At 31.1% G+C, this 26,594-nt stretch overlaps 1 protein-coding gene across 1 annotated transcript; it reads right to left on the bottom strand.

Moving 5' to 3' along the window:
• LOC107440659 (uncharacterized) lies at positions 1 to 26,187 on the bottom strand. The gene is made up of 13 exons (XM_087156745.1): positions 25,768 to 26,187; positions 24,330 to 24,509; positions 21,219 to 21,380; positions 19,144 to 19,369; positions 16,916 to 17,110; positions 14,809 to 15,258; positions 13,333 to 13,339; positions 8,014 to 8,302; positions 6,455 to 6,634; positions 5,537 to 5,698; positions 2,630 to 2,861; positions 888 to 1,079; positions 1 to 502 (listed from the first exon to the last, which is right to left on the bottom strand). The coding sequence occupies exons 1-13, from the start codon at positions 26,050 to 26,052 to the stop codon at positions 57 to 59; spliced, it is 3,006 nt and encodes a 1,001-aa protein (XP_087012871.1). The 5' UTR covers positions 26,053 to 26,187; the 3' UTR covers positions 1 to 56.
• Positions 26,188 to 26,594: the final 407 nt, after the last annotated feature.

Below are 26,594 nucleotides of genomic sequence, written 5' to 3'. Positions count from 1 at the left end.
TGTTAATAATTCAATAGTGCGAAAGTTGGGGACATTAGCTTTTAATGCTATAATTCTTAATTTCTTGGAACAGCTTTCAGCCACACGCCGTACTTTGGACAAGTTATCACAGTATGGCAGTGCAAAGTAAGTTCTGTCTCCGTTTTCTCACAGGGTTGCAATTTCACTTTTTTCAGCAGCTTGAAAAGAATCATTTTTGCTTCCAGCACGGCAAAACGAGCACCTATGCAGTTTCTAGGACCCACTCCGAAGGGCAGGAATGCCATGTTATTAATCGATCCTTTGTTCTCGGGAGAAAAGCGATCTGGATCAAATTTGTAAGGTTCCGGCCAATATTCTGGATCACGTTGGATGTCCCACACTGGAACAAAAACGTTCGCTCCTTTTGGAATCACGTGCGATCCGATATTGTAATCTTTATCACAAAATCTGGTTAGGAAGCCTGTTACAGGAGGATATAACCTAAGGGACTCATTGAATACTTGATCCAAATACTGTAATCCTGTAAAAGAATAAAATTTGAAGATTGGATATACCATTGCAAAATGTATTCACTGAGAAAAAAATATGATCAATATTACAGGAATATGGTAAAATATGCAGTGTTTATGGCTCTAAGGCAGTGTTTCCCAAAGTGTGGTACGCGTGTGGGAAACACTGCTCTAAGGAAACATCTAAAAAGCTCGTTAATTTTGATCAAAGCACTTTGGTTGTGAATTTAGTAAAATTAGCAATAAAATAAGGTATATAACAGTGGCTATTTAAAACAGTTACTGAAGGTACTGACTAAAAATGAGAGAAACTTAAACTAAGAGTTAAATTTAAATAACAGTAAGCTTATCCAAACATCAGAGCTTTTAAAAACTGCTTAAATATTAGTAGTATACCTTGTAGCGTTGCGTAATCCGAATCCTTTACGTCTTTTATCTCTTCGTAGATACGATCTTGTATTTCTGGATGGGCTACTAACAGGTGGAAAGTAAAAGCCAAAGCTGTTGCTGTTGTTTCATAGCCACCTATGAGTACTACGAAAGCTTGGGCCACAACTTCCTCTTCGGTTAATTTAGTTCCACTTCCAGCTGTAAATAGAAACGGTTATGTTTACGTAATTGCTCTTCCTTGCTTGAAAGCGTTTACCAAATGGTGGCAGTTATTTGAAGAAAAAAAAAAGTTGAGAAAATAGTTAAACAAGCTTATAAATAGCTATTTTAAAGTGAGTAAAATGTTTTTAGAGTGAGTGTAAAAAGTTCTTCAGGAACAGAAGTATTAAAAAAGAGATACGCATAAACAAATAAATTACATTGGATTATAAATCTTATATCCCTCTAAAATGATAGGAGAATTTGAATTGATTTATATATATTATATATATATATATATATATATATATATATATATATATATATATATATATATATATATATATATATAGCAATTACATATACTGTAAAACCGGAATGAAATAACGGTAAAAAATACTCAGAGGGCAAGTACTTTTTACCGTAAAACTCATTCTTACCGGAACATGCTACGGGACAAAATATCTGATATACCGCAATTTTTACAGTATTAGTTACCGTAAAATCACTGAATTACTCTAATTAGATAAATATTACGGTCAATATTATAGTATAGTAATTTATGGTAAAAATAGATTTTACAGATGATGCACCCAAAGTCCCCGCACTTTATATCGTAATTTGATCCGGAATTTTTTACAGTATAGAACAATAACTTTATAATCAGAACAATGATTTTAAAAGGCATTTCTTAAAGCAAAAAATTTAAATTGTGCATAAAAAAAGCTTTTAAAACAAATTGTATTTTTTTCTTAAATTTTCAAACTTTTGATTAAACTAAAATGTGTGTACAGAACTTAATCGGCTGCAGAATACTGTCTGTAGATAATTTGATTTAAATTAAAAGGATTCTAAAAAAAATCATTCACTTTTAATTTTTTTAATAAGACTATAAATCTACGCAATTCACTTTTTCAATAAGATCACTGTTCACTTTTAATCACTGTTCACTTTTAAGATTATAAGTCTACACTTTTCACTTTTTTAATAAGATAATAAATCTACGTTGAGTAGTGATGTGACTGTGTAAAAAAAATTCTGAGCTATCGTTATGAAATGCAAGTGTTTGATTTTGATTGTCAATTTGCTGACCTCATAGACACAAACACTCCGTTGTTCAAGGAATAGTTTAACCCCTTCCTTCTCGCTCCCGTGAAAATGACGGGGTGAGGTTTTGCCCTCTATTTCTTGCTCCCGTGAAATTGGCGGGCTGGAGAGTTCATATTAAGGTAATTGTAGATAGTTAGTTTATTTTAAACTAGATGTCAGCACTAATCAAATATGTGTATTTGGCAAAATAGGCACTTTTATGACCGTTTTCTTGAAAATTAACCGATAGTTAAGGGGTTAAGCTTAACCTCCTTCACTCTCCTGGCCCACAGCGAACTGTTGCTGAAATGCTTTACTTTACTTTATCAATATTCTATGGCAGTCTATAAGTTAGAAGCAAAAATCTTGGTTTTAACAAGATTCATTTACTGAAATAAATAAAATAAAACGGTTGTTAATTAGAATTAAAAATACTGTGAATAAATGTTATTTTTTCTTACATTTAGTTCCTTCTTCACTGCTTTCGAGAAGAGTTTGCAGAATATCGGCACTTTTGAAGTTCGGGATCTTGCGTCGCTCTTTAATCACGCCTCTTATATGATTCGCAATGAAATCCATAGATTGTTTGAAGGGCGTTGTAAATTCAAGTAATTTAATCACTTTAGACATAAAAGGAAATAATATGATGTATTCAGCTAATTTATTGTACTGTGTGTCCATAATAGTCCTTACCTAAAATAAAAGCTAAATGCTTAGTTACAGATATTTAGTTCGGTGTTAGAGTACCATTAAAAATCTTAAATAAATAAAACTTTAATTTGAAAAAATATTCTTTTGTAACTTGTAAATGGCGTAGAATATTGGAGAGCTTTTGCAAAATGTTGCGGATCCTCTCAACGCTATAACGCTAACGTAATTTGAGCGCAAAAAATTTCCTTCAAATAGAAGTACCATTGTTGAAGATAAGATTAAAATCACAGTTAACGTTAGGCAAGCTCTATACAAAATCTCGGTATTGTATTTAATTCTCAGGATTGTGCTACTGCATTTATATCTTGAAAGTTGCTTCAGTTAAACATGTGATATTTTCTCAGTATGGTATTATTCTGTATCTTTTCGTTCTCCATATCTCTGGATTATATGCAAACTGAAGCAAAATTTGCACTCATATATGTAACTCGTTTATCAAAAGGTAATACACAACAAGGAAATGGCTTTTTTTTTCTCAGTAATAACTTATTGTTTTCTGATAAATGATTAATATTGATTTATTGATTGATTAGTGATTTAATAACGATACAGAGTTTGAGCTGTTAAAAGTTATACATCCTTTCTACATTGAAAGGAGAAAAAAACGGTCAAATATATCCTGGTTAAAAAAGACTAAACTAAAACATTTTAACCTTAGAACTAAAGAGGGAATAAAATTTTCCAATCAAAAAATGAAGGCAGAAACTAAGCGCAGTCTTAAAAAGAAAAAAAAAAGTACAACCTTGTTGTAGGGTAGAGGGTGGCTACTATGCACATGGAGCAAGAGTGAAAACTTTAAATAACTCTTTTAATTATAGGTAAAATCTTTTCAGTGAGATATGGTAGATTTTGGCCGTTTATGTACCACGCTTTGAATATTTTAGTAGAAATCTGTAAAAGAAGATTTTAAGGTAAGTAACTTTCTTATTTTCTCTTTACTCTTTCCTTAATATATTTTATTTTAAGAATTTCAAGAAACGGTGATGGTGGTAATATGTTACAAATAAAGCAGGGGTTTTTTAAACCTATGTTGACATTAACCCTTTCTCTGTATAGCTTTTATTGACCAGCATTAGGCACAAACGAACACATGCTTTCGTAGAGCTGGTTTAGAGACACGGTGAAGGAACCTGTGTGTGGTTTCCACGATTACGATATTAATTATTGCAACGTTCATCGGAATTTTCATTCCTATAAATGTCCCCACTGATTTCGTTCAATCTCCAAGAGAAAAGAAATGAATTGGTTAGAAATGCAAGAGATTTCAGATTATTAATTTCCTAAATTATAAGGATTTTGTAGAAAAATATAACTTTACAAACAGTGGCTATAATCTCAAGTAAAACGTTTAGTATGAAATATTTGTGATGCCTGGTGGCTGAGCGGCAGCGCTTCGCGCCGTCGTGCCACAGGTCCCTAGTTCGATCCTGGGCCAGGGATGGCTGACTCAGCCTTCCATCCCTTCAGTGGGTCAATAAATGAGTACCAAGCATGCTTGGGAACTAAACAATGGGGTTCCGCGTTCGGCTGACCGCCTGACTGGAACATCTGCTCCTGCACCCCAGAGCACGAAGTAGAGAAAACTGAGATGGGCACAGTAGGCCTTGGCCCTCTTTTGGCTGTCGTGCCACTGAGTTTAGTTTATGAAATATTTGTAACCACTTTTTAAAGGTTTTAAGAAAATTCATTGGGGATGTTTTAACAATTTTTTTAAGCGGATGTAATTTAATACAAATAAACTAGAGAAGGAAACTAATTTTCGATACATATTTAATTTTTTGCCATGTCCCAAACTAAAACAGATCATCAACAAATGCTCCCGTCTTCTCTTTTGAGAAATGTTCTCATTGCCCCAGTAAGGAAAATATCACTAAGTAAGCCATGCTCACAGTGCGCTATTTTCCATTCGGGCCATTTCATCGTTTAATTAAAGCAATTTTTATTAAAACTGATTCAACTTAAAATTCGATCTACGCTCTCCACTTTTAAAAGTAAAAATTAATAATATCTTTAAACTGTAAAGTTTTGCATTCATTATATCATTATTATTAAATGCTGTTACGAATTAGTATTTTAATTAAAATATGTCAATATTTATTCCTCAATGAGGCTTAGAATGAAATTAATTTTATTTAGGCGTTAGATATACCTTTCTGAGTTGTAAAAAACTACTACTTAATTCGCTATTAATTTTGTTTACACTAGCCTCAAAGCCTGTCCACACTACTTGTGCAATGGGACTAACATAGACAAAAGCAACCTTTCTTGAAAACTACACAATTATATAATTCAACATAAAAATCATAATGCAAGTAAACATCAAAATTATTGTTCAAAAGTACTTCACGAGTTAAAAGTTATATTAAATATCGTTTTTTCAACCAATTAGTGAGAAATGTCCATATTAGCCACTTCTCCCCAATTTTTTTAAGCTGCTCTATATATATATATATTTTTTTTATATTTTTGATTAAATTATTATTGTTCTTTCTTTAGATATTTCTTTTCTTCATTATAAACGAATGCATTTTAAAAATGTGCTTTTTGTTATATTATTATTTATAAATTATGTGTATTTTCAATCACCCCAGGCATCCTATGAGTTTTTATTTGAAAACGAAGAAAAAAAGAAAATTAATATGCTATTTTATTCTTACATTAGAGAGAAGAGCATCATCAGGATTTTCTTGGCAATTTGTTTTCATTGCAAGAGCACAGGCTGCAATCACGTCTAAGGTCAGTCCTTGCACAAGTTGAGAGATATTAAATCCTTCATTCGAATGTGCTTTCTTCATTATAAGGTCAATAGTTATATCAACCTATGAAGAAAAGACTTATTTTAAATAAAAACTATTAAAAAAAATTTTAGTAAAAAATACTTGCTTGAAATTTCAGTTTATAAATGCTTAAAATCAATTTATTTCACTCAAAAAGGATTATTTGTGAAGAGAAAAGCAAATAACAGAAAAAACGCCCTTAGAAACTAGAGGATTCGATTTTTTGCTTGAGCGCTGATGGTCCAGCGATCTAGTTCAGCCTCACGAGTTTGTCATTTCTGTGACGATTCAATTCCTAGAAATATTGAGAGTAGAAATATTGAAAGCTTGCTTGAAATTTCAGTTTATAAATGCTTAAAATCAATTTATTTCACTCAAAAAAGATTATTTGCGAAGAGAAAAGCAAGTGACAGAAAAAACGCCCTTAGCAACTAGAAGAATCGATCTTTTGACTGAGCTGTGATGATCGAGCGATTTAGTTCAGCCTCACAAGTTTGTCATTTCTGTGACGATTCAATTCCTAGAAATATTGAAAGCTTGCTTGAAACTTCAGTTTATAAATGCTTAAAATCATTTTATTTCACTCAAGAAGGATTATTTGCGAAGAGAAAAGCAAGTGATAGAAAAAAGGTCCTTAGCAGCTAGAGGATTCACTCTTTTGACTGAGTGCTGATGGTCGAGCGATCTAGTTCAGCCTCACAAGTTTGTCATTTCTGTGACGATTCAATTCCTAGAAATATTGAGAGTAGTCATAGGAAAATACTAAAACATAAAAATAGAAGAGTGTTTTTTACCTACCTTCTTGGAGAAAACATCCGTCATTTGTTTAATTTTTCCAGAACTGAAAGTTGGAGTGACAATATTTCTGACTTCTTTCCATCTTTTATCTCGAAGACCGACCAAAGTCTTTGGTGCTGGATCAACATCCACAAATAATGTTGGTCGGTTGCTGAACACATTGATGTCTTTGATTAAGATCTAAGTAAAAATAAATATTTACCAATAACAATAATAGCGTAATAAAAATTATTAGTTGGAAAATTTTTGATAACAATTTTTACTCATCTTTTTTAATTTCATATCAGTGCAAAAACCGAAAAAGAAAATGTTTATTGGTGTAGTGTGATTGTGAAACCTTCGATTGCGAGCAACTAGCAGCTCGCGGGAATATTATCGTTAGATCGCAATAAAGCTCTGGTTGACTAACTTTGAACTGAACTTGTTGATGACATAATAAGAATTATATTTTTTTCAGTGAAATTAGTAAGTTTTATTTTGAAAGATCCGCAGTGGACTCATCGTTAAGACACGGTTCCCAGCAGATCACCGAAGTCAAGCATCACTGGCTGCGGTCAGTGTGCTGGTGGGCGACCACTAGGATCAGTCTGCGTAGGGACCGAGGGTGTGCGGTATGGGTCCTCGTTAAACTGTTCTACCGTAAAGTGCTCGACTTCGCGTGTAGGTTGTCGGGCTACCGAAGCGGGGGTGCCATCCTCTCTGCAGAGAATCAAAAATGTGATGGCATGTCCTCGGATCATCCTCAGGGATGCTTCCCAGACCGTCGCCAATAGCCCATTGTGCAGCTCTAGTGCGACGTAAATGAACTACAGCAACAACTTTATTTTTAAAAAAAATCTGTAATTACATTTGTTATTTATTGCTAGTTCAATTTTAATTTTTCTTAAGTCACAAGTCAGTTTCTTTTTTTTTATATACGATTCCATTAAAATTGATTTCAGACTGCAATTATGTATCGTCTTTAATACGTATTTTTATAAATCTTGTCAAGAATGAAGTGAAAAAGCATACCCGTTAGAAGGTCTCAATTTAACATTTATATGAAGAAGTAGAAATATTGCCAAAAGTTTGACGAATAATAAAATTGGAATAAAAACCAGAAAGATCGTTCCTTGAAATGTGAAGATGTTTCTAAGCAACGCTTTTCACTCAGACAATAAAATAGGCTTTGATTTTCTTTAATCGTGCATTCCTTGTTAATGATTCGTCAGATTTTACTATTGTTTCGTTTTTTTTGCTCAAATATTAATTTGCGACCCTGTATGTGACTTTCATTTTAATTGTCTACATGCTTATGTAACAATTACTTAGGACTTCGCTTTCCTTCACCTGTCATCACAGGAAGCTACTCTTCTGGATATCAAAGGCTGGTGTTTAGTCAAGATATTCCGTTAGGAAACTTATTAATATTGCTTAGAAATCAGCATGATATACGTAGCCTTGTTTTATTGCCAATTTTGAATCACACATGATTGACTTTTAGTCAGCAAAAAGCAGATTTCTACGCTGGGGCTTTAATTCGTGATCGGCTGCCTACATGTTAAGAAGTAAAATATTACCTTTTTCAGTATCTCCAGATCTTTAATAACCACAAATATGTCTTCTCCCACATAGTATCCTAATACGTTTCCATATTTTTTGATCCAAGCAGACATGAGCTCATTTGGCGTAGGATCCTTCTTCAATTGGCGCAGATTCCCAGTTAAGAAATCCGGTTCTGGTCCAGGTATTCCGTAGCGTTTCAACGTTTGGTGGATCGAATGCCTCCGAATGGCCCATTTGGATATGATGATAACAATGAAGGAGAAAAAGACGCCAATAAGAGTCAGTGTCACATACATTCTTAAACTGAAAAACAATTTTAAAAAAATGCAAAAGAGCATCAAAATGCAAAGAATTCAATGCTTTGTAATATATCTATAGATAGTACAAAATTAAAAGCAAAGGTGGTCTAATGTCAGATGAATTATAAGTCACCTCAAACCATAAATTGAGGCCCTTGGTATGTATTTTAATATTTTTATCACGGCCATTAATATATATGTTCAGAACACCTGTCGAAAACGAAAAATCTGCAAGCTGGATCAGAAATTTATCTTTAAGCAAGTAAAACAACAGGAATCGAAGTCTGTCAAATCACTAGGGAGCAAAGCAAGAAGTAAAAATAAGAAACAATTATGATCTCCTGGTGAAACCTAATTCATTTGTAATAATTACTTATCAAATCCTTACTGTTGTTTACAGTAATCAAGCAGGGTGTGATGATTTACAGTTTTAACTTTCTTAAACCCCAGTGATTCATTAGATTTTGATAGTGTTTTTGTCCTCTCTTCATTTAAATATTAATTTGTGATTCCTAATGTGTATATTGTTCAACTCCGTTGTTTGCATACATGACGTCAATGCATAAGATAAAATATGTAATGCACCAAGGAATTATACTTCTCGGTGGTTCATTAACAATAGTAATTGAGATACAGTGAAACCTCTCGGTAAGGGCCACCTGTCCTTCCATTGCAAATTGGCCCTTATGGGGGGTGGCCCTTAAATGGGGGTGACCAAAAAATAAAATGAGGATATCAAAATTTATGTAGAAAAAAACTGTTTATTAAAATTTTAAGTTTTTATACATGTTTAAAAAAATTTTCAATTGAAGTTTGTTTACTTTTTGCAATTTTTTCCCAAACAATTTTAGTTTCTAATGATTTCTTAACTCTATAAAACAAATTAGTTAAAATCGCATCACTTATTAACGCCTTGGATTGGGATATCAGTTTATTTACTTCTATTAGCGTTTCTTGGTTTGATAAATATGGCACGGGGGACTCATGGGACGGGGGAAAAATGGCCTTTATTGGAGGTAGTCAGGAAAATGTGGCCCTCTAATGGGAGGAAAATTAACATTATGTCTATGGGGAAAATTTTCGTTCCTCAAAATATTGGCCCTTAATAGAGGTGGCCCTTAAGTAGAGGTGGCCTTTAGGAGAAGTTTCACTGTATATGTTTCTGTTGATAATTATAGACAAATTTTAAACTCGTTGGAAATGCCTAAGCCTAATATCTATCTATCTATCTATCTATCTATCTATCTATCTATCTATCTATATATATATATATATAATATATATTAAATATATATATATATAATATATATTAAATATATATATATATATATATATATATATATATATATATATATATATATATATATATATATATATATATATATATATATATATATATATATATATATATATATATATATATATATATATATATATATATATATATATATATATATATATATATACACATATATATATGTATATATAAAGCTTTTTTTTGCATACAAACATAGATACTGAATGAAACTACAAACAATTAATATATATAAAGACACTGGCGAATGGTTAATTATTTTAATTACCTTTCAGAAAAGGGTACCTTTTCATCCAAATAAAAGCTCAGCTAGCACAAAATTTTTTTAGTTTTATTCTATTGCTGCATTATTTAAGACAGGCATAAGTTTTGATTATTCGATGACTTGTGATAAAATATACTACGAAAAAAAATACGACCTTTGTTACAAAGTAAATGTGAGATATGAGTAAAAGATTGTGTAAAAAATAAAGAGTTTATCCAATAAACTGTAAATAAATAAATAAAATAAGAGGTTTTATTTTTATCTGTTTAAGATAGCTTAGGTTTATGAGAACAAATCGTTAAAATAAAAAAAAAATTTTTCATCCAATATTGAAAATTATAAATCAGTATTGAAAAAAAAATTAAATTCTTTTCGAATATTCTAGAATCTAGAATCTAGAATTTTTTTAAACAAAGAAGCACGAGATTTTTTTTGGACTAATAAGTATGCTTGTCTAAAGTATTTTTTCATTTTATATAACAAGAATAGTATCATTAAACAATTTTAAAAATCAATTATACAGATTAGCCCTTTTACACATTATTTTCATTATAAATATTGTTAATAATGTCTTTCAATATTTCGTATTAATTTATATCAAAATACATGAAAAAATACTTTATTTAACATTTTGCTTATATATGACTTTGAAATACAGCATGAAATATTGGTGTCTTTTTGTGGTTTAAAGGGAAAAAAAGCGTCTCACTTTAAGCAATAATTTTTAAATTTGCACTTATTTGTATGTGCAAATAAGGTCTAATGATCTAAAAAAAGTTATTCATTATTGAATAACTTCTTATTCATAACTGACTAAGAAGTTATTCAATTTATAAATTCGTTAATTGATATATATCACGGAAAAACCTTTTTTCAAACTACTTTTTTTGTATTTTGTATTTTAGTGCAATTATAATTCTAATAATCTAACAGAATTTTTTAAGAAATTATTTGAATGTTTTTTATTATTAAAAAAATACCAAAACATGTTCTAACGCGTAGTTAGAGCGTCCAGAAAAAAATATAAAAAGGACGCCGGTGTCCAATCTGCGTCAAAGGGTTAATTATAAAGCGATCAAATTTAATAAATTATTTACAGAAATCAGTCAATTTTAAAAAGACGGATGTAAATAAGCAATTTCGAATTATTTATAAGCAATAGATATCGATATAAAAATTATATTATAGTGTAAAAGTAATAGATATAAATATTGTAGATGAAATTTTGACAGAAAATACTAGCACATAGGATACCAGTACTTTTTACCGTAAAATTTTACAGAACCAAAAAATCTGATATATCATAATTTTTATTGTAATATTTGATGGTAAAAGATTACCTTCATTTAGAAGCGTTGAGTCCTACGTTATTAAGGCTGAAATTGAATTGACTTTAGTACTTGAATATCCATAAGATTTTAATATAAGTAGAAAAAATATTTTTATATGATTTTATATAGAGTATTTAATTAAGCAAAGGCATAACACAGCTATTAATATGATGCATGTTTTACAGAGTGCACTATAGGCCAGAAGACCATGGTCTTTGGCCAAAAGTAAAAAATTAAATTTTCAACTAAAATACGTGTAGGCAGTTTTAATATAGCCCAAACCATAATCATTCCAAACATTATAAGTTACTTTTTAGACCAACGAGAGTACAATGTAATGAAAAGCATGTTAATTTTTTTTTTTAAATGTAACTCTTAAATTTTTATTTCAGAAATATATATAGGAATTTCACCTTACTGTTACATTTTTATCAGAGTAATTAGTCTGAAATTATAGTAAAATTTTTCAATTTGTTGGATTATTTAATACTTTTGACAAACTTATAGTTTATATCTTACCATTTGACATTTTACAATGTTTGAATGACTTTCGAAACTTAGTTCCAAAAAGTTCCACGAGTTACTTTTTTTGTTGTCTTCTTCGACGTTTCTTCTTTCGAAAAAAATATTGCCCCATTTTGCTCGCATTGCAAAGGTGGACAAAATATATCAAAAAACAAAAATTATGTTTTTTTCTTCATGTTTTTGCATTATTTTGTAATATTGCTTCGGAAATATAATTTGCTTTTCATTTTTAATATAAAATTACGAAAATTATTATATTTTCATTGCTATATTTATTTATTTAAACGCACTATATTATTTTCTTTATTTTTGCTCGCCATATTTCAACCGCCATTTCGTTTTTTTGGGTATCTTTAGTGTATTTCTAAATTTCAACTATGAATTCAATTTACCTGCACGTGAAAACCCCTAAATAAAATCCCCAAATTTTGAAACAAATTTTATCGAAATACTAATTTTGACCACGAAACTTTGGATGCTGGCCCACTGTGGAGTGTAGGGAAGATGAACTTCGCACTGATAGGAAAATCTAAACGAAAAATAAAACACATTATATAAACGATATACTTTGGGATTTATATTCAATTGAAAAAAAAAAAACCTGAAAGGAGAAACAGTTCCAGTTTTTTTATACTTCCTGGTTTAGGAAAGAAAGATCAGAGATCATTTATTTAACAATATTTACAGTGCAATTACTTAAACTTTGTAATCAAATAAATATTGCTGTAAAAATTGCGGTGCTAAGTCTTAGGGTAAAAATTAATTTTACTCAGGGCGCAGAACTTTTTAAAGTTGATCTGAAATTTTTTACATGTATCAATTCACCATTAATATGAAAGTACTCTTTAACACTGGTCAGGGATACAAATTAAAATAAGGGAGTTAATTTAACAAGTAAACTGTGAAAGGAAAAAGCCATCTGTTTAATGTCTATGTGTTGTGTCAGAAACACAATTTAGATATATATTTTTTTTTAAAATTTCAAAGATTAAAATTTTTTTCTGCTAATAAATAACTATTGATAGAACTTAAATTAGAATTAAAAACTGTAATTAATGAGAAATATCTGCTTTGATAAATGTATAATTATTTTATCAGAAGGCTTAGAAACCAATATGCATAACTTATACAAGTTTGAAAAGTTCTAAAAATTTCATCTACAACTTTTGTGTCACATGTCTACTGTGAATTTACTAATATTTTTGTTCCTTTAAGTACTTTTTGCAAAGCTCTTTGCTTGTTTCATATAAACAGCTTAGTTTTTAGCTATTTTAATTAGTTGTGTTTAGAAAATTATTCACAAAATTGAAATTTTTTTTCTCCTAAATATCTTAATTTGCTTACGTTGCTTTTCTTTAGAAACAAATATCTATAGCTCATACAATTTTGAAAAGTTTCAGAAATTTAGTTTACAATTTTGGTTTCACAAGTCTATTTTAAATTTACTAATTGTCTTGTTCCTTATAGTTCTTTTTGCAAGTATTATTCTTGTTCCATAATAATAGCATAATTTTTAGCTGTTTTGATTAGTTGTATTTAGAAAATTAGTCTTAAACAAATTAAGACATTTGTTTTCTTGAATATTTTAATTTGCTTACGTTGTTTCTGTTGAGAAAAAAAAATTTGTAACTCATGCAATTTTGCAAAGTTGCAGAAATTTAGTTTATATTTTTCGTGTCCCAAGTTCATTTTAAATTTACTAATTTATTTGCTCCCTTTAGTTCTTTTTAGAAGTGCTATTCTTGTTATCTAGTTCTAATCTTGTTTATCTATATTGGCTATTTGTATTTAGAAAATTGCTCTTAAACAAATTGAAATATTTATTTTCTTCTTCTCCTTTCAAATCCCCATTTCTAGCCTAGCTAGACAAGGTCCATGAGATTGTTCACCTTCAAGAAGTATAAAACAAGTAAGGGTCTTTCAATTAGGTCTTGTTTTAAAAGACCGAGGCAGTCCAGTAGATGTTCAGGGGATGCCTGGGCCGAAAAGCACTTGGTACAGAGGGCAAAGCACTTTTCTCCTCCAGAGTACCTCAGTGATTTCAGGTGTCCACAGCGGAGACGTGTGATGGCGGTTTGAGACTGACGGTTTATTTAGGAATTTATTTTCTTAAATGACTTAATTTACGTTGTTTTCGTTTTTTAAAAAAATTATTTTATAAACAAAGAGTTTCCAAATCATCCTTATAACAAATTTTTAGAATCTTTATTACAAATTAAAGCATTGTTAAAGATTTTGTTATTTTCTGATTGAAATATTTTTTGCGATATTCTAAGAACTATTTTTGACTTTATTTGTCTATTTATTTATTTTTTTTTCTCTCCATAGATTCTGAAAATATCTATCAAGGCTGCTCTTCAGCAGAAAAGAAATTCTACTTCCTCTATGTTTACTTACGAAGATTTATTGGAACACAATTTCTTTACTTATCAAGTAACTAATTTAATAACTATCTAATCACTATGATAACTTTCGAATATTTCAGTTTCACGCTTTTCATAGAAGTATTTTCTGTATGAACATAGTCTCTAGATTTTATGTTTTAATACAAGTATTTTTGAAACTTTAAATTTTTTTTAAAGTAACATTGAAAAATGTTTTTGAAATACATGCTACTTTACCATGCGTTATTACCGTATTTTATTGTTAATTTTACCAAAATCATTACCAAAGGGTTAGGGTAAAAATTACTGAGCATTTTAGTGTTCCCAAAGAGCCAGAAACACGCTAAATTTCATCATATTCTGGTAGTTTTGATCACATTTCTTTTCCTCAGCGCAGAAAATTGTCGGATAAGTAGGGGAATTTAGTGTAATTTTGCTGTTTGAAAAGAAAGATACACCCAGGAAATCTATTTTAAATTAATATATTTCACAGAAACAAATTTTAAATGACCATATTTTGCAAAAACATATTTTGAAGGAACATGCTATCAATGTCTTTTCTACACAAATATATTATATAAATGAAAATATACATAAAAAAATTGAAGAAAATAGTAAACATTAAAAATGATAGTGTTCTATGTTCCTTCATAACAGGTGAAGTCCTTTATAACAGGAGTTATAATTAACTGTTGCTTTCTCGGAGCAAAGCTTTGCACCAAACACCCTTCTTTGGACATGTTCCTAAAGTTGGCGTCACAAGGGTGATGTTTTCTTCAGTTTTCTCACACGGCACGAATTTAAATTTCTTTAAGAGTTTAAAGACAACCAATTTCGCTTCGAGTTGTGCAAATCTGGATCCAATGCAGTTTCTGGGACCTTCGCCAAATGGCTGGAAAGACATGCTCTTTATGTGTTTCTTGTTTTCTGGGGAAAATCTGTCTGGATCAAACTTCCACGGATCCGGGTATAACTCTGGGTCATGTTGAAGGTCCCAAACGGGTATCAATACTGCGGATCCCTTAGGGAATGTGAAGGGTCCAGCGTCATAGTCTTGTTTGCACTCTCTGGTTACGAATCCAGTTATGGGAGGATATATTCGCAAGGATTCATTGAAGACTTGATCTAAATACCGGTGCTCTGAAGAAACAAAAAATATATATATTAAGATAGTCGCGAATTTTAATCGTAATAGAAATAAAAATATGTTAACGTTTTTTAAATGAATAGCACAAATTGAGAAAGTAACACAAGTAAAGACAACACAAATTAAGAAAGTAGCAGAAGTTAGTTAACTGCAATTTTTATGCTACATTCAGCTAAATAAAATATTTCTTATCAAAATTTTTATATGATAATAAAGTAAGCAAGCTACAAGTACAGGGTCTTTATAATTAAAGTTCCACTTTGAAATGGCTATAAAAATAAAACTACCCGACCAAATGTCATCAAACTTGGTAAATGTCTATAAAAGGTCATGGAGTTTTAGTTCCCGCAAAAAAAAAAAAAATAAATAAATAAATAAATTAATAGTTCAAAAATTTACCACAAGCGGAGAATGGCGCTGTATGCAATAGTGTTAAACAAATGTGAAATATGCAAATTTGTTTTGCACGTCTTTTACCGTAAATTTGCCGTAAACCTTGCGGTGTCATTGAACCTCGGCGTTTTCCTCTTACAGTACGGAACTTTTGTATAGCCCTCCGTTCATTGCTGTCGCATTCATAGTAACATTTCACGAGCAAAGCACGGTCTTGCATGATAACAGACATTGTCGACTCAGAACACTGACAGCTCAGACAAGGCGCCTCACTTTTATAACTGCAAAGTCACATGACGTGTAAAACAAATTTGCATATTTCACATTTGTTTAACACTATTGCATACAGCGCCATTCTCAGCTGGTGGTGAATTTTTGATTCTTTTTTTTTGCGGGAACTAAAATCCCATGACCTTTTATAGACATTTACCAAGTTTGATGACATTTGGTTGGGTAGTTTTATTTTTATAGCCATTTCAAAGTGGAACTTTAATTATGAAGACCCTGTATATATGGCACAACAAACTTTGTGAATTCCGTCTTGTGCTTCCCTGGCTCAAGTGCGTTTTTATAATGAATATTTAAATCAAGGTTTTGTGCATATCTCGGTTTTGTGTAAATCAAGGTTTTGTGTTAATCTTGATTTTGTGTAAATCAATGTTTTGTGTAAATCTGAATCTTAACTATACTGTGAATAATTTACTCTCGTATGAAGCGATTAGTCGTGAACTTATTTACAAAATTTTGAATTTTTCTTTTGGTAGTTTAAAAGTCGAATATGGCATAATCCGTAACGGCTGAATACAAACTGTCAATCTCCAGCTACTACAAGCTAACCAGGACATTTTTGGTTAAAAAAAGAATTGATGGCTCCGAAACTTTATAAGTTTGGCGACAACTGATCTACGCAGTTCATTTGCAGTAAACCAAATGGATTATCCACAGAAAATCAGATTGTAACCACGATGCAAAAATTATAAATAACGGAGTATATGACCATATGTTTTGTTCCATACAAAAATCTCATATTTTTAATGTTAAATTTAAGAAATCAGTATTAAATTTGGAACTAAAATTGATACTGCAGAATATAAGAAAGGTTAGAATTTTTCTATGCTATGCGCTTGTTTGGATTGTCTGTTCTATAAAAGATTCTGAAAGAAAGCGAAATCTAAAAAAGGTTCCAAAAATAAGTCCAAAAAGAGCATGCAATATATATATATATATATAAATGGAGAACTTCTGTTCTCTAATTACCTTGAACTGTGGTGTAGCTCGCATCGGGAGCTCCATCGATTTCTTCAAAGAGGCGTTGTTGGACATCTTGGTGTTTTACTAACAAGTAAAGCATGAATGCTAAGGCAGTGGAAGTTGTTTCGTATCCTGCTATGAGTACTAAATGTGCATTTGCTATCACTTCAATTGTAGACAACTTTGTACTGCTGCTTTTCTCTATATGTGAAGATAAACAACGTATCAGTCATACATTCAACTATCCAGAACAGTTTTAAAATATTGATTAAAAGACTTCATTTAAATCTATAAAATTTTCATTCTCTGCTATCATAGAGAATTTTTAAGGAGAATTTTGGTAAGCATTATTTTTTTTAATTACATTAAAAAATGTTTTAAAGTGAAACGCTTTAGATGTGGATGAATGTGAGATTTTGCTGTTCTCTTACTAATTCAGTTCTGGTGATTCGTCAATGGAGAGTATTTACAGATGGCACGGGCATGAAGAAACTGCGCTAGAAGTTTGAGCTTCGTTTTACATTTCCAAGCTTAGGAAGCCAACGAGAGAGGTTTTTTAATTTCTTTTACAAGTGGTGAAGGGAGAGATTACATGCGTGTATTTTTGTCAAGAAATAAAAATATTTCTCTAGATGATTTATTGTAAATATTGATGCGTAAGAGTCCAAAGCTTGCATCCATTTTTGATATCAGAATTTAGAAGGAGGTTTTTTTTATTTCTATTTTTCGTATGGAGAATTGAATTTTTTAATTGAATTTCTTACCTATGGCAGATTTAGTCGACAATAGCTCTTTACCTTTTAAAAACAATGTAGTAGGTATCGGTGAAGTGCATAAATTATAATATAACATCTTATAGTAAATGCAATAAAAATGCACATTAATTTAATTGCCTCTAATATACACTTGCCAGTCATTCCCAACAATAATTTTTTTAAAGTTAATTGATATTGCACCATGCAGTTAATCGACATTCTAAAGTTAATTGGCATTGAATCAACTGTTAATTCACCAGGTAATTTCTGCGCTGAAGGTTTTTTTTTTTTTAACGGTAGGTTTTTTTGGACTATTACCCGGTTTTCCTTAGACTGATATTTTTTTCCTGATAACACTTCAGTGTAATATTTAAAGTCGCATTCGAGAAATATAAATGAAATTAAGTAGTTCTGCACTTAAGGAAAACATTAATTAACAAAATTGGAGAATTGAAACGCTTTTGAGGACATTTTGCTATTAGAAAATAAAGGTTTCATTTCCAATTTTTAAATTCTGAAATCGAAAATAAATTTAGTTGCTTTTCTAGTTCTCGACCAGTAGAAAAAACCGAAAAATCCGTTTACATAGGGATATGAATTCGTATTTGAAAGGGTATTTAAAACTTTAATTTCATGTGATTCGCCTGAGATTTTATGACAAATAAGACCCTTTCTTTTTCTTGTAGAAGCTGGATACCTGTGGGTTCGGTTAATATACAATTTCATCTGCAAAGCTTAACCAATCGGTTTTCTTCATGCACTCTATCCCCCCACTCTATAACTCCTTCCAACATATATAGAAACATACATAACTTGACATTCAAACATAATCATAATATTTTTTCATTTTTGCCACTTGTTGCCTAACAAAGACAACATGAATCAACGTTGATAAAAGCTAAGCGTTTTTACTTGCTGTAGCATACTACTTGCGAAGAAAAATTTCCCATCTTTATACTACAACGCAGATCTGACGTTAACGGGCTCTTTCTTTATAACAATAACCATATTAAACAAACTCTGAAGATGAACTTATTGGGTCTCGTGTAGCTTAACTACTCAACGAAAAAAAACGTTTGCAAGTTTTGTGTATAAAAATGTTATTTTTTAGCTAGTTTTTAAATTTTTAAATTAAACGTAAACTGTTAAGAAAAAGTAATCTTTTTTTACCGTCTTTATTTATTACCATAGATATGCAAATCATCAAAAAATAATTAATCGAAAACGACGTACATTTAAGGTTTTTTTTCGAAATCGACAAACAGTTTGGTAAAGATACTTTTGAAAACGAACCAAACTAGAACATAACTTTCCAAGTAAATAAATAAAAAATAATTAATTAAATACAGTGAGCATTAGCGATGTTATTTTCCTCTATCATCGTCGGTGCGAAGAAGAATTGTAAATTGATCACAACAAAATACCTAATAAGTTTTGAAGTTTTCCTAAATGTCCTGGAAAAGAAAAGCATTGACCTACCTTCGTCACTAATGTCCAACATAAGTTGAAGTACGTCCATACTCCTTAATTCAGGATTCTTCCTTCTTTCACTAATGACCTTATCCAGGTTTCCTAGGATGAGGGAATTCATTTGGCTATGATTACCCAAATTATTGACTAGGAAGGTGAAAATAGTTTCCAAAATTGGGAACATAACGCCAAGAGTGATGGCCGGGGAATGAGCCTCATGAATAAATGACCGCATCTAAAACAAAAAATTTAGCTTAACTATTATGCGATTTTTGATTCAGATTGTTAAGCAATGATCTCCATTAACGCATGTTAAGCAATGTTCTCCATTAAGTGTAAAAAATTACGGTACCGGCACTTTGGGCGCATCTTCCGTAAATATCCATTTTACTGTAAAGCTTGCAGCAATATTTATTTAGTTAAAGTGATTCAGTGATTTTACGGTGATTATCATTGGAAAATAACGGTATATCAGAATTTTGTTCCGTAACATTATCCGGTAAAAATAGATTTTACGGTAAACTGCACCGGCACTCTATGTATCTTTTTTCGACAGTAAATTGATCCTGAATTTTTTACAATGTAGAATCCATCTCAGTTCTTAAAAATATAAATAATCCTTTTAAATAAATAAAGTTACTCATTCCTTAAAGAAGTAAAAAGCAAAAACTTTATCGAAATCTAAGGAATCACCACAGAAAAAGACTAAAATCTTTAAAAAAATGAAAAAGAGATGAAAAGTGAATTTCAGAAAAACCATCAATTTTCATCAAGCAATCGCACTGGTTTTTGAAGTTTTTCCTCCCGCCTTTCACAAAAGTGATTCCAAAAAATTCCAATAGCGTTTTTGTATCTTTATAGTTCAAATGGTAATATGCGATCCTGTTACATGCATTGATCTTATTGTTGACAAATATTCTATATGCATGTATTAAAGTTGTTGATTGCAGGACATTCTGAATATGCAATTCTATTTTTTGCTTTAATTTTGAAAATTTAAAACAGCTGAATTTTAAAAAAAGTGTCATTTCGGTTGTTGAGAAGTTTTTAAAACAAAATTAACCGTAAACAATAAATCTTATTCTACTACCTTTCTATAAAACGAATTCTCATTTGTAAAAATTGTGTTTATCTTGCAAATGATTTGGTGAGTTAGAACATTAAGTATGACAAACTCTTAATTCAAATGTTCATATAATGCTAGATTGTTCAAAATCAATTACAATAATTCAATTTATATTTCATTTATTTATTTAGATCTACTAAATATGCCCTAGCATGCCGTATATACTAGAAAATTTAAATTTTAAACATTGGTGATAATTGGTAATTGGTAACATTGCTACAAGGTAGGCGTGTTCACATCACTTCCGGGTCACCAATATGGGGATAGTTGTTATCGACAATGTCAGCCTTCATATATGAAAAGGTACCCCACCATAAAATCGAGTTAACATGTCTCATATACTAGTGAATTGGAATTACATTTTTGTAGTGGTAGATACGCTACAGTACTCCCCCACCAGAATTATATGTGTGATAGAATTCGATGAACGGATGAAACTAGTTGATTTAATGCTGTTTCGTGAGAAGCGGGGAGAGCTGTATTAAGATCACCGTACTTTTTGAGCGCAGATCGTGAGAGCTGTATTAAGTTCACGGTCGTGGTTGCTCCTGTGTTGCCATTAGCAGTCGAGTGAATAGGTTGTGCGTAATTTGTGATCGAAACTGAGTAGCAATAAGCACGAGGAGGTGCATAATGTCACAGTCACAAGTAGCAAGTCAACTGTTCAATGTGGACCATCCATCGAAGTAGGCACGTTCAAATCGTAATGGGCGTTTCTGCCAAGGTGAGCGTGTTCACATCACGTCCGGGTCACCAATGGGGGGAGGGAGCAGATATCGACAATGACAACCCTCATCTATGAAAATTTACCCCACCATAAAATAGAGTTAACATGTCTTATATACTAGTGAATTGGAATTACATTTTTGTAGTGGTAGATACGCTACAGTCACGATTTCAATGATTCATCGAATGAAATAATTTCGAATTAAAATAATATAATTTGTAGATGACTCACTGCACACATCATTGGATCGTTATGATTTTCCAAGCCACGAGTCTTCATAGCCAGAGCACAGGAAGAAATCGTGTCCATCGTCAGCCCTTGAAATATTTTGTAAATGTCAAAAATTTCGTTATTTTGCACTTTTTTGCTTACAATATCGACTGCAATATCAACCTGAGAATAAAAAATAAACAATATAATTTTCAACATTTAAAATAAAAGTAAAATGAAAACATTCAACAGGGACATTTTGAATATATAAATTCCAAATTCTATGTTGATATTTTTCGAATAATGAGGCGAATAACTTTAAGTCCACGCACGTGGAACTCTGGTCTTAACTAAGTAACAGGTTTTAACTATATTACGGTCTATTTAAATACAATGGTGTATAGATTAAATAATTATCTAGAATTTTTTTTAAAAATATGAAGTTTTCTTACAATGAGATTCAATACTTGATGCAATACCAATGCATCAAATCTCAGTTTAAAAACTATTTTAATTATGCAAATGACACAAAATAAATAATTATTAAAAGGAATCTAACTTTAAAAAAATATTTCATTCTTGGAGGTAAAATTTCAAAATTAGGAAAAAAAGTTTAAGTTATTAAATATATGTATTACATACATTAATATATAACAATTAATTAAAATACAAGGATATAATATATTATAATGATATAAAATTGAATCCCTATAATACTATGAGAATTCATTTGACTACTACGCTCTCATAAATTGTCCTTACGTATATGCGTAGACATGTAATTGCCTCATAAATTGTCCCATAAATTGTTCTTACGGACATGCGTAGACCTGCATTTTCTTGAATTTTTTAAATAATTAAGCAAATATAAATTTAAGCCGTTCATATAGATCGCATAACTACTAAGTCAAAATAAAAAAAATATTTTCAGAATAACTGAAATATATAGTATTTAAAATTAGTTACATTTTCAAGCACGTGAACTTAGCGTCAATTTTCAAAAATCACTTTTGTTTATGTGGATTTCTAACTAAATAACTTACATGCCCCGCGGCAAAATCACAGTGGCACGGCGAAATTGTCCCAGAACGTTACAGAGTTCTTGTAGAAAGATTTTTCTTTCGAAAAGCAAAAAATTTTACTTTTCGTTTCTACAGAAAATTACATGAAATATTTGAATCATGCATTTAGATAATTACTTTTTGACTCTCTCAATTTAAGCCGATAGTATCGTAAATCGATGTAGAATTTCGATTGTATTTTCAGCAGTTATTGATATTGACTTTATGCTGTTTTTAAATGTCCCGAGGTATTTCAAACAATATGGAACATTCGAATCGTGCATTTGAGTATTTACTTTTTAAGGCAATAATTCTATCGAATTTTTGGCAGTTATTTCTAATTTCTCCATAGTTTTTAATTCTGATATTTTTGTACGATATTATTTATTCTCGAAACGGAACATGCATTTGAGGATTCCGATTCGCATGTTTTCCTCGTCGATCTTTTTTTCGGCAATTACTTCTACGGATTTCATGATTTTTTATTGCAAAATGAGAAGGAAATAATTTGTGCGCCCCTCCTTCCCAACAAAATGCATCCATAAAATTAGAATAAAAAATTATTAAATGTTCAATTAAAAAAGAATATTATTGTTTTTTTTTGTAAACATAGCGCTTTTGTTCTTTTAAATTAGTAACATAGATGTTATTGACGTATGCCTGTTAAATCAGAGGGGTGCGATTGTTCTTGCTTTCCAGTTGCGCCATCTATGGCCAAGAATTCGACTTCTGCCACGCCCATACGTCACACCCGTTTATAGGGCGGACCCATTCATACATCCACAGATCGTAATTTTGACCTGAATCAGAGAACGATCAATCTCCAATTCAGTACCCCTAAAGGTATTAATTTGCTATGGGAACATGGAGGACTTTGCAACTCTACAGATTTTACGTGCATCAGTCACCATTTTACAACACGGGGAGTTTTCGGTATGCGGCTTTCGAACCCACGAGCTCACGGACATGCGCCCTACCGACCATGCTATCCCGGCTGTAACATAGATGGTTGTTATTATTAAAAGTATCTAGCAGAAAGATATTAGTGCTAGAGAGTTTTGTCGCAGAGAGCTTAAACGTCCACGAATGTTTCAGCGAAGGTAAAACTAGGGGAGAGTGGGGTCAATTGTAACAGGGTACGATTGTAACAGAGCAAAAATTTCGAGTGTCGGGTTCTAGATTTGGTTCCTAGGTAATTTTGTTTAAACAAATAAAAATTATTAACCGAATATGTAAGTGGACACCTTAATTAACATTTTTAAAAAAAAGATTAGTTTTGTTAATTAACTAGCATTGTTTCTTACAAATGTAGCTGAAATGGCGTCTTGGGGAAGATTGTAACAATAAGTAAAGGGACAATTGTAACAGCTGAAAATAAATAATTTTATATTTACAATCCATTACTTAACTCTTTAAGAACCACCAATAGTTTCCTATATCATTTACATTAGGTTGCATGTGCATTATTTTATTTGTCACCTTTCACAGCATAAATTAAGATTTTTAACCCTTAAAGTTAAAAGTTTAACCCTTTAGGTCTCTGCTCATTATTATTCTTACTCCTAAAATATCACTACTATTTTGATCAATAAAATAATATATTACAACTATGATAATATGTATAATTAACTATGTTTCAGTTGAATTTATGAACTGTTACAATTGATCCCGTAAGTGGGGACAATTGTAACAAGTGTACGACTGTCAAAAATTGTTAATAACTAATATAATAACATTTAAAATAAGGTTTTTTTTCTAGTAGAGGATAGTCTACTTTACTCGTCTGTCAATTAATACTAATAATATATTGGATTTTTTGTTAGTTAAAAATAGTTAAGTAAAAAATGTTACAATTGACCCCAATCTCCCCTATAGTTTCTTATCGTGTGTTTTTAGAAGCTAAGAAGTAAAGGTCCTCCAAATCTGGACCAAAGTAATGAAGAGGTTAAATTGTTCACGTATTTCGATTTCCTGTGTTCTAATCATTAGCTGGGGTAATCGGGAATATGTTGTACATTTTGAAAACTTTCCATGAAATCCAGAATGTAAATTTTTGTGATCATTCACTTACTTTTTTCTCGAAAATACTCTTCATAAGCTTTAGTTTGCTGGTACTGAATACGGGCGAAAGAATGGAACGCACTTCTTTCCATCGGATATCATCCAAGGCAATTAATGAATGGTCAAAAGGCTTAATATTCATGTACAATTTTGGTCGATTGCTGAACAGCTGAAAGTCTTTAATCATTACCTGAAAGAAAATATTTACATTATTTAAGAAGGCGTTTAACTTTTTAATTTTTTAAGAGCAATGCAAAATTTAAAAAAGGAAACTATATCCTCTGCTTTATCAAAGAAATTCTCATTGACTACATTGAGAAAAAAAGTATGGTCACCACTACTAGAATATGGTAAAATGTATCCTGTTTCTTGCTACATGGTAACATCAAAAAGCTCAATACTTTTTATCAAAGTGCTTTGGTAACCAATAAAACATGATTCTATATTATGTGATACAATGCAGTTACAATTGTTGATTTTGTCATTTTGCCTCAGAGCACAGCACAAAAATCATTTATTCAGTGAAATTTACTTTTCTGTTTTTGTCATTTTGCCCCAGAGCACAGCACAAAAATTGTTTATTCAGTGAAATTTACTTTTCTGTTTTGAATGTTTTACTAAATGTGTGGAAATAAGAACTATAATTTTGAGAACCAGAATATTTCTGGTAAGCCTTTATGAATGAAAAAATTACCAAATAAATTTTTTTTTACCAGAAATACCAATCATTACTGTACATTAGGGTAACTTACCACACTTTTTTCTCCAAACAGCGACGCTGAAAAACATCTAACACTAAAAAAAACTCAACAAGTCAACAGAAATTTCTTTCTAAACTCCTTACTGATTCAAAAAATACGTCCCGCAGTGGACTGATCGTTAAGACACGGTTCCCAGCAGATCACCGAAGTCAAGCATCACTGGCTGTGGTCAATGAGCGGGTAGGGGACCACTTGGATCAGTCTGCGCAGGGACCGAGGGTGTGCGGTATTGGTCCTCGTTAAATTGTTCTACCGTAAAGTGCTCGACTTCGCATGCAGTTCGCTGGGCTACCGAAGCTGAGGTGCCATCCCCTCTGCAGAGGATCAACATTTTGAGGGCATGTCTTCGGATCATCCTCAGGAATGTTTTTCAAACCGTCGCCAATAGCCCATTGTGCAGCTCTAATGAACTACAACTTCAACAACGATTCAAAAAATACTGAGAATGAATAAAGAAAACTTAATAGTCGTGCATGTTCTGAGCTGTATGTTCAATCAAAATTCCAAAAGTGCACAATACAATAATGCATTGAATTGCATGAATCTTATAAAAGTAGAAACAAAAATGTTACATTAAAATTTATGAAAATGTGAATACATTTAAATGAAACGATTAGAAAATTCTTACAAAATTATTTAATAATCCATATTGAATAATTGTTCTCGATGAAAAAAAATATTACTTACTTTTTTGATAATGTCCAAATCATTTACAACAATGTATGGCACTTCTCCCATATAATAGCCAAAAATATCACCATATTTTTTCCTCCATGTTTCCATAAGTTTGTGTGGTGTGTTTTCTTTTCTTAAGGCGAACATGTGACCATCGAAGAAATTCGGTTTTGGCCCTGGAATTCCATACTGCTTTAAAACTTGATGTTTTCGGTACCTTCTTACAGCCCAACGTACTATTATTATGAATAATGAACTGAGAACAATTAATAAAAGGGTTGATGTTGATTCCGCCATTTTATTTCAAGCTAGGTGGTACGTGTAGGTTGAAAAATATACTAACTTCAGCAAGGAAATTCACTCGTTTAATAGTGTTGTCATTATCGATGAATTTATCTTTTTTTTCCGCCAAAAATCTATTATTTATTGTCCTTGTCTATCAAAAATGATTTGATACTTTTTTATCAATGGTTTTGATTTAAAAAAAGATAAAAATTAGTTTTTCATATCACTTATCAGTTTATCATTCATTCAAGAAGGCGTATTGAAAAAAGATTAAATTTGTTCGATTTCAAAAGTTTATTTTAGTGTAACGAAAATATTAGTTTAATCATCTTTTTTAAAAAAGAGTAACACGTTCAAACATAAATCGCTATAACTTCCTTGTAACTTCTATAAAATTAAAAGGTTATGGTCATGGCGCTACTGGAAATAGCACTTAAGGATAATTGGGCTTATTATGAAATTATTATTTAGCACTTACATCAAGGGTCAAGGACATACTCTGCATTGTTGTTATTATTGTTGCTACTCGAAGGACCGTCTTTCCGGAATAATTA

The sequence above is a fragment of the Parasteatoda tepidariorum genome, chromosome 1 (assembly GCF_982258835.1).
Source record: "Parasteatoda tepidariorum strain Cologne lab strain chromosome 1, Ptep-v5.0, whole genome shotgun sequence".
NCBI lineage: Eukaryota > Metazoa > Arthropoda > Arachnida > Araneae > Theridiidae > Parasteatoda > Parasteatoda tepidariorum.
Note: the sequence above shows the minus strand (reverse complement) of the source record. Positions and strands in the feature narration are given on the sequence as shown.

Coding starts and splice junctions, on each gene's coding strand:
- LOC107440659 (XM_087156745.1), bottom strand. CDS start 26,052: ATGGCGGAATCAACATCAACCCTTTTATTAATTGTTCTCAGTTCATTA. Junction 2,862..5,536: donor ATGATGCTCTTCTCTCTAAT/GTAAGAATAAAA, acceptor CTTTTATTTTAG/GTAAGGACTATTATGGACAC. Junction 1,080..2,629: donor CAGTGAAGAAGGAACTAAAT/GTAAGAAAAAAT, acceptor TTCTATTTACAG/CTGGAAGTGGAACTAAATTA.